Source organism: Corythoichthys intestinalis, chromosome 3, assembly GCF_030265065.1.
Source record: "Corythoichthys intestinalis isolate RoL2023-P3 chromosome 3, ASM3026506v1, whole genome shotgun sequence".
In the NCBI taxonomy this organism is placed as follows: domain Eukaryota; kingdom Metazoa; phylum Chordata; class Actinopteri; order Syngnathiformes; family Syngnathidae; genus Corythoichthys; species Corythoichthys intestinalis.
This window is the reverse complement of record NC_080397.1, coordinates 64177795-64191916: the sequence shown is the minus strand read 5'-3', so window position 1 is coordinate 64191916 and position 14122 is coordinate 64177795. Positions and strand designations below refer to the sequence as shown.

Here is a 14122-nt window from a genome sequence, read left to right as displayed (position 1 = left end):
GGTTCTAATTGGATGGTAGCTTTGCATGTATAGCGAAACCCACTGTCCATAATATTCCTTTTGTTTCCAACGGCGTTTCTTCGACACGCCGCCCAGCCTACACTGTTTGACCAACAGGCACTGCTAAACAAGGGTGTAGATTTGCATAGGGACATTAGGGACATAACACTAGCAAATTTTCAGGTTGCTCAAATTGTTTTAAGCAACCTTATTTGCATTTTGCATTTATTCAGTAATTTAGATCGACTTCCCATATGTTGTAAGCATAGAATACTATGTCTACCATTATTAAGTGAATGAATTTCATTATGTTCAGATTTACATTTATCCCTTTTCACTTTTGATTGGCTGATGACTTGAACCCCCACCCCGCCACACACACGCACATTCACACAGCCCCGACAGATTCATGTGACAACATGCCCTCTTCAAAGAGTAGGGATACTAGTTTTTTGTTTTTTTTTTCTCGGCCAGCACCAGCCACTGTAAGTAATGTAAAAAGATGTTATGGTGGAGGTAGGGGAAAACACCACTCATTTTGCTACTGAAAGTCCAACCTGCATCACGGTTAGCATAACATTAAACTGTGTGAACTTGCTAACCTGCAAAACTACTACGGTTAGGCCAACCTCCACAAGAAACAACAAAGTCAAGCTAGCCGTCCCTCATTTGGATCATTGTTTACATTATGTGCATTACGGTCGGGGGTGAAAGTGGCTAGAATTTCATGCCGGAACTCCGGGGAGGGGGGGTCGTGGGTCATCAAACCTCCTAAAACCACAAAAATGCTGATAAAACTGCTTTTGGCACAGTTATTCATATAACACATACAAACAAAATAATGCTTTTCATTCAAAATTTTTTTTTTTTTTCAATGATTTGCAATATAAAAGCAGTAACCTCAACCTCCATCTCCCACTTTTTCCCCATTTCCTAAATGCAAAACCTAAATTTTTAACTATTTAAAAACATTGGATGTACATTAAAATTGAAGCTATTGTAAACGTGTTTTTTTTGTTTTGTTGTTGTTGTAATTAAGATATACATCAAACGTTCCTCCAGTACAATCAATATGTAAATTTAGTAAATCATATCAACCCAATCTGCATAATAAAGTCCACTAGCTTAGATGTTATGAATGCTTACGTATTTACACTTCTCTCATAGCAAATCACTAAACTAAACCGTATCGCCAAACTTGACCACAAATGCCTACACCAACATATATCAACTAAAACAACTTACAGCTTCATGTGGGCCGAACCAGAGCGTAGCTGTCCCTTAGCCATGTCAGACACGTCTGGTTCTCAGTCATAAAAGGTAAAAGTCCAGCCACACCCAATGCCACCACCAGAGCGCATCATTTGACAAAATACAATATTTTGAACAAACCATCACACATAGGGTTTTGACAGTTGCCGTCATATTTTCGGGATCAAAGCACTGTATGCCGGAATGGCGTCAAGTCATGGCGAACCAGCCAACTTTCACTCCTGATTACGGTAATGCAACACGATGGCTTCGGTGTGCGAGTCCCTTTACTTTAAAAAAACAAACAAACTGGGAACTATCCAAGAATACTAGTATAAACCTACGCCCTTGCCACTAAACCACCAAAATGACCGGAATAGTCACGCAACGCTGGCTCTCGTTCGTTTGACCCCCCCAAAAAATCAACGTTCGCCAAAAGGCGGCTACTTGGAGGAAAAAACGTGACATTTCAAAACGTGACTTGTCCTACAGTTTTTGTCCAAATCACATAATTCCCACATCCAAAATCTAGGACACTAAGGGGCACAAAAACATACCTGTTCATTTCTAATGGCCAAAATTAAGCAAAAATGGCACAAACACTTCTATTCACGGCCATTGATTTCCAATGCACAAACCCACAATAATCTATATTTGCATAACGAAAAACATATCACAATTGGTGATTTTTTTTTTACCAAAAACCTTCCAATAAAGCCCATTTACATTGGACATTCCATTGACACCCATGCCAATAACGGCCATTTTCTATTTTGGAAGCACGACATTTCTTTGGTGTGATTTTGATCCCTTATAACGTTGAATGATAAAGGATGGTTCTAGAGGTGCAATACACAAACTGCTACTAACTGGTTTCCATTTTTAACATTTTAAAAGGAAAGAAAACAACTGGTATAAATGACTATAATGTGAAAAGATGAAAGCTTGAAGAATTTTCTAAATCACAAATTTCTTACAGCTCTGATAATAGAGAAAAAAATGCTTATTCTTTGCTTTCTTAGGTACATGATAAAGTTGTTGTCTTTCCCTTTCACTACTGATTTCTGGTGATGAGCGTAAGTGACGGATGGGTGGGTGCAGCGTTGTTTTTGACAGCCCTTTTAATGTTTAACTTAAGTCTTTGGACGAAAATACTTATTAGTCATATTTTGGTCATTCGTTTTCCTCTAGTTTCCTCTAGTCGACGATTACCCAAGCAGTTTTCGTCTAACTTTACTCGACCAATGCTCAAGATGTTTCATCTGCGAAAATTCGAAGGTTTTATGAAGTCTTAAAAAAAAGTTTTCCAACAATTTTGACAGCATACGTTTTGAAAATGTATGCAAACTATGATAATATAAAACCAGGTTTATACCAAAAATAATTCAGGAGCAGGTCTGTCTAAACTATTAATATTATTAACAAAAGAGATGTAAACTGTTGCTAGGTTAAGTCCAAACCTCTGAATGCAGCATTTTTCCTATGGTAATGTACACTTAGCAGGAAAAAAGTTTATTCAATTAATTATACCGACATGGACGACAGGGACTGTAAACGTTAAAAAGGCGCTCACCATGCTTAAGCTAATGATAATGCGAAAGTTATGCTAAAGCTACAAGTTACATTTAGTGTGCGATGATCACTCTTTACAGAGCTTTAAAGGCTAAAGCATATTCTTTCTTGCCAAAACAAAACAAATCTTACCACGTGTGTCAAAACAAGCAAGCCTTGAGCGAAGCCGAGCTTAAACCAAACACTGCTACAACGCAGGCTGACCTACTACACATACAATAAGAAAATGTCACACATTGTGAACATATGACAGAAACTACGGCAGATTTTTGTCTCGTTGTCTCGTCAGACGACAATTGGCATTCGTCTCGGTATGTTTTAGTCTCCTGAGACACTTTTTTTAGCTCGACATGGTCATGAAAAAAATTGTTTGTCGAAAACAGCTTTTCATTTACGTCTGTCTTTTGGACCATAGTACTTATTTGTCTTAGTCATGTTTTAGTCATCTCAAAATGTGTTTGTCTTCGTCCAGTTTTTGTTGATGAAAACTCGACTAATTTGTTCTAGTTTTAGTCGACGTTAACCCAACAATTTTTTCGTCTGTAAAATTTAAGAAATCTACTCCAAAAATAAATGAATAAGGGTTATTATTATTATTACTATTTTGAATGAATTTTGACAGACGAGCACATCTTGTAGTGTCCGCAAGGACAATGCCAAAATCTGTGATTATACAAAATCAGCAGGAAAACAGTACATTATTTTAATCATAGCCACGTGGACGCCGAGAAACGTATTTGAAAAGAGGTTGCCCTAGAGTTTATAGGATGCTCGCCATTAGTGGAATGCTATGCTAATGCTACGAGTTACATTTAGTGTGTGATGATCTCTCAGCAAAGACGTAAAGGCTAAAGCAACATTGCATATTCTCTCTGGCCACGAAAACAAATCTTACCGTGTCTGCAAGCCTGCATGGAGAATGGAAACGACACACTGGTGTGTCGGGAAGGGAGGCGCAGCACGTCATGAGTGACACAACCAGACACTGCTACATGCAGGCTAAAATTTGACAAAAAACATTGCGCATTTTCATCTGTCTTGTCTCGTCAGACAAAAACTGGCATTCGTTTCATTATATTTTAGTCTTCCCAAAACACGTTTTAAGCTCGTTAGCATCTCGTCATTGTCATGAAAAAAGTGTTCGTTGACAAAATATGTTTGTTATCGTTATCGTTGACAAAAACAACGGTGAATGGATGGATGGAGTGAGGGATGGGTGGATGGAGAGGTGGAAAAGTATCATTGGGTTAAGGTGGATGGGTATCAACAATTGGTGGTTAAGAAGAGCTGAAAAGCGGATCAGTGTCTGGGGGAAAATCCAGGCTACGTGAAGATTCAAATCATTCAAAAGAAGAATTTCTTTGATTATTCCATTGATTGACTTATTGATCGGTGGATGGTTCTTAATGCAATCACAGCAACCAATCAAACGGAATCAGTCGCTTTCAGTCCAAGTGCGAAAATCAGTCCATCTCCAACATTTGCTTGTGAAACCCAGCGGTGACCTGCCCCCCAATGGCCCGCTGCCGGCCGCTCACAACGGGGTCCCACAGGGTCCCCCAACGGAAAAGCACCAAGACGGAAAGGACACAAAACAGCAAAACGTGGAGCCGGCCAAGATAAAACGAAAACCGCTCAAGTATTTGCAACTTGTTCACTCGTGTTCACCTCGCCATTATTTGCGGGTGTTTTATTTTGGGAGGAGTGTCTCCCTAATTTGTCTTGATGTTCACCCTTACTCTCTCTGTGTGCGTGTTTTTGTGTGGGCGGATGTTTTCGTAAATGTTTTTTGTGCCTCTTTTGTTAATGTTTGTGTCCATTTTGTGCATGTGTGTCTTTGTGCTCGACTACACGTGTTGTGGTTTTCTTACTTTTCTTTGCGTCGTACATGTTTGTGTTTTTATCGTGTTTTTTGTGTTTATGTACATTTGCGATGTTTTGTGTGCATGTTTATGTGCAAATATGTCTTTTGTGTATTTTCGTGTCCATATTTGTGTGTTTGTACGCGATGTTTCGTGTTTGTGTGCGTTTTGGTTCTGTGCGTGCGTACGTGTAGGTTCTCGGTGTTTGGCCTTGGCTCGAGGGCCTACCCACACTTCTGCGCCTTTGCCCACGCTGTGGACACGCTGTTCGAGGAGCTCGGGGGGGAGCGCATCCTCCGCATGGGCGAGGGAGACGAGCTGTGTGGCCAGGAGGAGTCCTTCAGAACTTGGGCCAAGAAGGTTTTTAAGGTGCCATTTACACAGCGTACATCCATATAAAGGAGAAATATGTAAGATTTGCACTTCAATCATTTATGATATGGCCATAAAATTTCGACGTTAAAAAATGTTTTGGGGAAATACTTGTAACACGGTTCTTCATCCGAGATGTTCCCTAAGTCAAGTCCCAAGTCTAACCTCAGCACAAATTGGTTGCTATTGTTTTGATTCTGTTTACAAGGGATGTCCCGCCCTCCACCAATTACGAGATCAGTTCTTTGTCTTCGTCCAGCTTGCCAGACCTCTGTCAGCTTCGTAAATAAGACAAGGATATGCATAGATGTCTTGCACTTGTACACGCATGTGTACTTATACTACAAGAATGTGTACTTGTACTACAAGTACAAGTAGTAGTACTCTGTGTACGTGTACTAGTACTACGTGTGTGAGTACTACGTGTATGTGTACTAGTACTTAGTATACTTGCGTGTACTAGTACTGCATGTACATCTACTAATACTACAGGTACGTGTGCTTGCGTGTACAAGTACTACATATACATCTACTAGTACTGCATGTATGTGCACTTGCATGTACAAGTACTACATGTACATCTAGTAGTACTACATGTACATGTACCTACGTGTACGTGTACTACATGTACACATCGACTAGTACTACATGTACATGTACCTACGTGTACGTGTACTACATGTACACATCGACTAGTACTACATGTACATGTACCTACGTGTGTACGTGTACTACATGTACTTTATGTACCTCTACTAGTACTACATGTACATGCGTGTACATGTACTACATGTACCTCTACTAGTACTACATGTATGTGTACTTGCGGGTACATGTACTACATGTACGTGTACTTGCGTGTACTTGTAGTACGTATACATCTAGTAGTACTACATGTACGTGCACTTACAACACTTACTACATGTACATCTAGTAGTACTACATGTACCTACGTGTACATGTACTACATGTACACATCGACTAGTACTACATGTGCATGTACTTGTAGTACGTATACTTGCATCAACTTGTTCTACGTATACATGTACTAGAAGAGCATGTAGTTGTATTACGTGCGCTACAAGTACATGTAAATCTACTTGTACTACATGTACGTGCACTTGCGTGTAGTAGTATTACTTGTACTTGTACTACCAGTGCGTGTACCTTATTGTACTTGTACATGAAGTTGCGTGTACTTGTATTACGTGCACTTGCGTGGACTTTTACTATGTGTAGTTGTGCTACCAGTGCACGTACCTTTTTGTACTTGTAGTACAAGTGCGTGTACTTGCATTTTCTTCAAGTATACCGACCAGCACAACAAAGCTACCAATGCAATTTCTCCAGAAATGGCATTTTCTAGTCGCCGACTATCAGGCAACATTGGTATAAGCCAGGTTGATTCTTCATTGCGAAGCACCTATTTGGCAGCCCAAAGAGGATCTTGTGCGCGTCAGTATTTTTATCCTGGTTGCAGTACCAGTTTCGCAACCAAGCTTACATATTACTCCATAAATTAACACAACGGCGCATTGTGAACCTTTTTACGCCATTGCCTAATGTGAGTCGTGGTGTCCTCCTGCACTGTAACAGTTTTGCCATCTTTCCCTCCTCAAGGCCGCTTGCGACGTTTTCTGCGTGGGCGACGACGTCAACATCGAGAAGGCCAACGACTCACTCATCAGCAACCACCGCAGCTGGAAGAAAAGCAAGTTCCGCTTGACGTACACCGCAGAGGCGCCTCCTCTCACTGACGGTAATAAATCAAACATACTTCCATGTGCCCTAGTTTTACCCCCCTTCACAGTACGCGAAAATATTTTTCATCAATGTGCTAGAGCTGAGTTGCCGAAGTTGTACATGACGAGCATTGTTGTTATTGGCCAATGGTTTTATAAAATTTGCAACCAGAAGCACAGAGCATTACTACTATAAACGGACAAGTCTTACTTCTAAGACATCCAAAACAACACAACATTAGTTTAGGAGGACACGCCCTATGCTAAAGATAATGCTATGAGTTACATTTACTGTGATGATCACTCAGCACAGAGCTTTAAAGACTAAAGCAACATTGCGTATTCTCTTTTGCCAAGATACAGTAAGAAAACAAATAACTTAGCACGTGTTTCAAATCAAGCAAGCCTGGAGCGCAGCCTAGCTGAAAGAAAATCATTGTTTATGCATGTTTCGTAGTGAATGAGTTAATCACCAGTCACCAGTGGGGGAGCAGGACATGTCACATGAGTGACATGACCCTAACACCGCTACAATAGACTACATTTCCTACATGTACAATAAGAAAATGTCATACAATGTGAGCGTAAGACGGAAACACTTTCCGCATTTTCGTCTCGTTCTCGTCTCGTCGGGTGAAACTACTATTTGTCTCTGTATGTTTTAATCTCCCTAGACACATTTTTAGCTCGTTGTCGTCTCTACATCTTCATGAAAAATTGTTAACAAAATATTTTCGTTACCATCATCGTTGACAAAAAAAATGCATTATTGTGTTAATTGAAAGTAAATGTAAATAATACAATAGTTTGAACCTTTTCTAAGAACTCTCCAATGATGCTTATCGGCGAAACTGTTCCTCTACAATGTCTCACCACTGTTTATATATATTTTTTTCTGTTTATAACATCAAAATGTAGATTGAGTTTTTAATGGAAACATCTTATCTTGTTTGGGAGTTTGTAACTTGGGCTGTGTTTTATTGAACTGGGTGGGTTTTACGATGAGATTGGGCTGGAGACTGTCTTCCCCATTGAGCAACCCTGACTCTTTCCTGCCATTGGAGGCTAACATGCTAATGAAACACTAAACATGTCATTATTGATGTTGAATTATGGAGAATCGTCCGTCCACCGGTCCTAACTTTTCACACATGTAAATCATGCAGCAGTGTCCTGTTTGTCAAATGGTTCAATTCATTGAATGTTGCCGATGATGTCAATCGAAAATAATTGTGTGGTAAAGAAGATGAATGAATGATAATGAATATAATTTCACTTGATTGATATTGTTACAGCACTCTACAGCATCCATAAGAAGCGAGTTTACGCAGCCAAAATGCTGGAATCGCAAAACCTCCAAAGTCCCAAATCCAAGTGAGTGTTTGATTTTTCTTGTCACTTTGGAATACATTTTTCTCACTTTGAAACAAGGGCATAAGTTTGGTCTCAACATTGGTAGGGACGATATAATAGCATAACCTGCATGTACACTTTTCGGACAGGATAGGAAATTAATAAGACCAAACAGATTGGGTTAGGGCTTCATTTCTCACGAATATGACCCTAATTAACTGATATGCTAAATTAGGGGTGCTCATTACGTAGATCACGATTGACCAGTGGATCGTAATGCTCGTGTAGGTAGCTCGTGGCATCCCTCCCATTTTTTTTTTTTTTTTTAATGTATATGTTTTATTTTGATTCTGCTGTGTGTATGTCATGTTGTGTGAGCAACATATCAGGTTATGCAACACCCCTCTCTCTAAGCAGCTTCTTGCTCACGTTTTTCTAGTTCCTCCAATGCAGTTTCTTGACTCTTGACACCTTGTCCAATGCAGATTCTTAACTCTTGACAAGGTGATGATGCTGGAACTTATTTGGTGCTGTTCCAGTGAGATTTACAAAGGTGACTGTCTGAAGAAAACATCAAAATCCCCTCAGTCATGGGGCTGCATGTCAGGCAAAGGCACTAGAGAGATGGCTGTGGTTAAATCCTCAATAAATGCACAAGTTTACATGAAATTTCAGACAGCTTTCTTATCCCTTCCAATGAAAATATGTTTGTCATTTTCCAAGATGGCAATGCATCGTGCCACAGAGCTAAAACTGTTAAAGCATTCCTTGGAGAAAGGCTCATCCAGTCAATGTGATGGCCTTCAAATAGCCCAGAACTAAACCCTATTGAAGACTAGGGGTGTACCATCTTAGGCACCCCACGATTCGATTCGATTACGATTCAGGGTGCTACGATCCGATTATTAAACGATGATAGCGGTATTGACGATGAGCGCGATTATCAATGCATCGTATATTACTACGTAATACAGTAGCCAAACAAATTTATGTCCATTATTTATTCAAAATATCCTAATGATTCAACAGGAACGATGGAAACATAACCATACAACAAAAAGCTGCCCTTAAGCTGCTTTTTTTTTTTTTTTTTTTTACAAGAAAGTGCAAAAACATTAACCGATTTAAAAGGGAGTACTTATTTCTCTCAACAATACAATAAAATTTACACAGGTGGAATGAATTCCACATTTTCTGGAAACAGTGTCTTTAGAAATAAGATTTATTTTAACCAATATACTTTGTTTTCACCGAATTCTGTACTATTTCACATGTTTGTAGTGTTACTGCTGTACTTAATCGTGGTTTTACACGTTCTTCATTTGAAATACCCGTTAGCGAATTAGCTAATTAGCTTAGCGCTCGGCGCTAACTATTAACATCTCAAAAACAACAACAATAAAGGCTAAACTGTACAAGAGGGTTCGTGTACTCACCTCTTTTAGATGCAAACGGGTCTTAGCAACACACTCTGGACATTTTTCAAGTGAAATGACTTAAGACTATTGCTGGACATCTAAATGACAAGGAGCAACGAGCTGTCTCTCTTCCCTTCTTGCTCTAAAAAAAATAACTTGCGCACAAAAGCATGACCACCGGGTTGTGCTTCTGTCCCTGCCTCTCTCATACACAAATTTATTTTCCAGTCTTTTAAAAAGGAGTAAATCTCTCTCTCAGTAACCAGCAACATCCATCATAACGTGCGCGCGCCTGCTAACGGTGCCAGGCGGCAGACGTGTCCTGAATTTCGTTCTGCTACGAGGGGCTGCCATAAAGTTATGAGGGAAAAACATCATTTTTGAACCTTTATGAATCGTAAACGAATCGTCACGTATCGAATGGCGATGCATGTAATAATCGATTTTTTTGGAACTCCTCTATTGAAGACCTGTGGTGGAAATTGGGGAAAAAAATGGTCGACCTGCAAGGATGATCTGGCAACTGCAATCAAAGAGAGTTGGCACTAAATTGATGAAGAATACTCATCAAGTCCATGCGTCAGAGACTGCAAGCTGTCATAAAAGCCAGAGGTGGTGTTACTAAATACTAGGGATATGTTTTGATTATTTCTTTCTTTGTTTCTCATGATTCCATATTTTTCCCCAGAATGGAGTGATTTTATATTTCCCTGCACTTGCTCTATAAAAGTAACATTTACTGACCATCACAATGTTTTATTCATTTCTTTTCGCGTTTCTGAATCCTAAAGAGTTGCACTTTTGAACTAATTCATTAGTTTTTCAAGCTTTTTATCTGAGTTTGTTGTACATGATAAAATGTCTGAGTGAGTGCTCGTCCGAGACTGCTGATTCCATACTTTTTGCCAGGGATTGTATATCGTCCCTACCAATGTTGAGACTAAACTTTCGCCCTTGGTTGTACGTGTACCTCTACGAAAATGATTTTTAATTGTACCTGTACATGCACTTCTACTACAAGTAACACAAGCAATTGCTTGTGTAAAGAAGGAAAAATAAACACGCAAGTGAACTGAACTGGCTTTTTTCAGCCGCTCTACAATTTTTGTCCGGCTCGACACCAACGGGCACGAAAAGCTTTGCTATCACCCGGGCGACCATCTGGGCATCTTCGCCGGCAACCACGAGGATCTGGTCACGGCGCTTGTTGAAAAACTGGAGGATGCGCCCGATGTCAATCAAATCGTTAAAGTGGAGTTCCTGGAGGAGAGGAACACCGCGCTGGGTATGTGCATACATATTTGTGGGTGTTTGTGCATGTAAATATTGCATTTTGCAGGTGGTGGTGTTCTTGTGCATTTGTTGTTGTTTTTGTATATTTAACATGAATTTCGGTCTTGTTTTTACATGTGTGTGTCGACACAGATGTGTGTTCTTGGCATGTGTTGTTTTCAATCTGTTTCTTTCAGTAGCGAGCAATTTAACCCGTTCATTTTTCCAAGCCAGTAATCAGATTAAAGTTTCCTTAGTGCCCGTGCGTTACTATTTTGTTTTTGCCTCATAATGTATGTAGAATGAGGAATACTGTAGTTATGTACGAAGAGCATTTGAATAGAAAATATTGCCCTTGAGTGTGGGAGTGACATCACATCTCACGTTTTCTCATCAGGGAAAAAAAAAACCGGGTCATGTGTATTACCATGTTGTTTGAGCGCCGTCTGCCACGGCGGTCAACAACATAGCATTCTGACGAGGCAGCGAGGCTAACAGTGAAAGGCAGGATATATACCGCAAATGGCTGCCTTTGCTCACTGGAAATACAGCCATTACTTCACGTTTCTGTCCAGTGAAAATGACAAAAATATCTCCGTGCGTTGCAAACTTTGCGCTGGCTGAAAAAGGCTGTCGGCCGCTAAAAACTCGACATCCAATTCAACAAGGAAGCACTTGGAATTACAGCACAACACGACAAAACTCGAAACAAAGCCTACAGGTATCAAGACAGCCAGCATTTCTACAGTTTGTAACCAGCCTTTATGCACATTTTATTGTCAGTGTTTGTAACCATAGGCGGAGTTTTACTTTTGTGGGACTGGGGGCAAAGCATGTTGATGACTGAAACAAAAGTCAAAAGTTTGGACACACCTTAACATTTTTACGTTTTATGTATTTTCACTACTATTGTAAATCCTCCCTGAATACAACAAAACTGTGAACAAACATGTGGAATGGCAAAAAAAGTGAAATGACTGAAAACAGGTTTTATATTCTACATTCTTCAAAGTATCCACCTTTTGGGTGTCGCCAAACTCTTGGCCAATAATGTGTATATATATGTATATATATACAGTGGTACCTCTACATACGAAGTTAATCCGTTTCAGGACCTTGTTTGTAAGTCGAAATGGTCGTATGTCGAGCAGGGTTTTCCCATAGGAATACATTATAATTCCATTAATTCGTTCCACAGCCCAAAAACCTGCACTAAATCCTCAAAAAATACTGCTGGTACTATTACAAATGGCAATTACATATAGCAAAACAAATAAATAATAAATAAAAATCGGATTAATAATATAATAATAATAATAATTCCTGTAATAGTGTAACGAAACGGGTTCTAATAAGGCGGACGTTTTTTTCTGTACCTGAAGGCACCGCGGGGCTGACGTGACAAAGAGGGAGGGGAGCGGGTGAGAGTTTACTTTCGCTTTCAATGCTTTCTTGAGAACATCGTCAATTGCGGCAGACAGCAGGCGTTTTGTGTTGAATAAGTTGTGAAAGAAATGATGAAAATGTGGCGAAGCTGGCGATTTCTCTGGAGATGTTACCACAATAAGAATTGTCAGCTTAACTTATAAAGACTGGCGAACGATAGTCGGAGGAGGACCGTGGAGATGTATTGTTGAGCCATTTCACCCCACGCTCATATTTTTCTGTCATTTGCATCTTCATTTAGAAGGTAAGCGTCAACTTTTTCCTTGTTTCACCACCTGTACCAACCTTTTCTGAAACCTGTGTTGATTTGTCACACAAGAAAATCCGTCGTGCATTCGTCTGCGGTGCTGCCATTGTCGTCGTATTTCGAGCATGTCGTCGGATGTAGAAACAAATGGCGAGTCAAATTTTACGTCGGGTGTCGAAAAGTTCGTGTGTCGAAGCGATCGTATGTAGAGGTACCACTGTACATGTATATGTATATAAAACTGTTCAAGCTCAGTTGTTGTTGGTTGCGTTTGAAAGCTTAGGTTTACAGAAATTCTAAATATCCATCTTGCCTCCACAGGTGTAGTTTTGAGTAAGCAAAGCAAAATAGTCTCTAAAAAGTCTCTAAATTGCTAGTCACATGATCAGCTCGAAAAATGATTTTGACCCATTATGAGATACGTTGTAGGATTCTTGTTCATTTCATTAATTTTTGTTGTTTTATTGCTTTACATCTTTTGTATACAATATTTTAACAGCTAGGTCTTTATTTTAAAGGGGAAGTTCAGAATTTTTTGACATTAGGCTTTATCTTGGAGTTAGCGGGGGTTTATTTAGTCATTGTGGTTGATTTGAACAAATTCCGTGCAGTTTGTCAGTTATTTGTTAGTTTCAGGGCTCCGGAGTGGCTAAGCTAGCGCAAGTCAATGGTGGTTGAAATCAACTCCATCGACTAATTAAATGACTGCTAACTCAAAGATTAAGCCTTATGTGAAAATTTCAATAACATGCGATGACATTTTTCTGTTGTATTTTTATCTTGAGGCACCAAACGGGAAAAAAATTGGTAAAAAGTAACTTAGTTACTTTGATAATAAAGTAATCAGTAAAGTAATTAGATTACTTTTTTGAGGTGTAATCAGTAATTAAATTAAGTAATCTGTGACAACACTGGTTGTTTTTGTACTCTGTGTCACGATCCATCGATCTGGATCGATAGTGCAATTGATGAAGCCCAATTGAATCGAAATCTATCAAAATGCAAAATATTGATCAATATGCCATTAGAAAGGTTTGCGAAAATGCTTAAGCATAATACAATTGATTACATTTTTTTTAGTGCTATAGCTAAAATGTAATCGAATCGTCGCAGACTTTGTAATATCGATAAATATTGCATTGTCCAAAGAATCAATATTGTATTGTCTTCAGAGTTGTTTTGTTTTCTGCAGGTGAAGGTCTTTTCGTGTGTCTGTTGCGCGGGTTTTTGCGTGTGCATGTGGCTACATGGCGTGATTAAAATGTGCTCATTTGGAACGCTATTGTCAAGATTTTCCTGACATTCTGCACTAAATTAACCATCCTGCACATGCTGTTTTCTCCTACATTGTTCATTACGACTACAATTTGTGACCTTTTAGCACTTTCAAATTTCTCGAGGCCCAAAAATAATTGGCACATCAGGGAAATACAATGCTTGCAGGCGCATTAGTGCCCCCGTAACTTCACCTCTAAGGTTGACGTTTTGAGTTGTTCTGTTCCATTTTAAATTGGAAATAATTTTCAACTTCCAATTTGATAGACATGTCAGAGTAGACCTACAAATAAAAGTGCTAAGAAGCCATAC

The 14122-nt window shown here is 39.4% G+C and overlaps 1 protein-coding gene across 1 annotated transcript in view; it reads left to right on the top strand.

Annotated features, from left to right (window-relative positions):
• The window catches only part of nos1 (nitric oxide synthase 1 (neuronal)), a 153227-nt gene that overhangs the window by 100979 nt on the left and 38126 nt on the right, over positions 1-14122 (top strand). Inside the window, exons 18-21 of the mRNA XM_057831649.1 lie at positions 4880-5054; positions 6678-6816; positions 8095-8173; positions 10662-10855. Coding sequence (XP_057687632.1) covers positions 4880-5054; positions 6678-6816; positions 8095-8173; positions 10662-10855 — 587 coding nt within the window. The remainder of the gene's footprint in view (positions 1-4879; positions 5055-6677; positions 6817-8094; positions 8174-10661; positions 10856-14122) is intronic.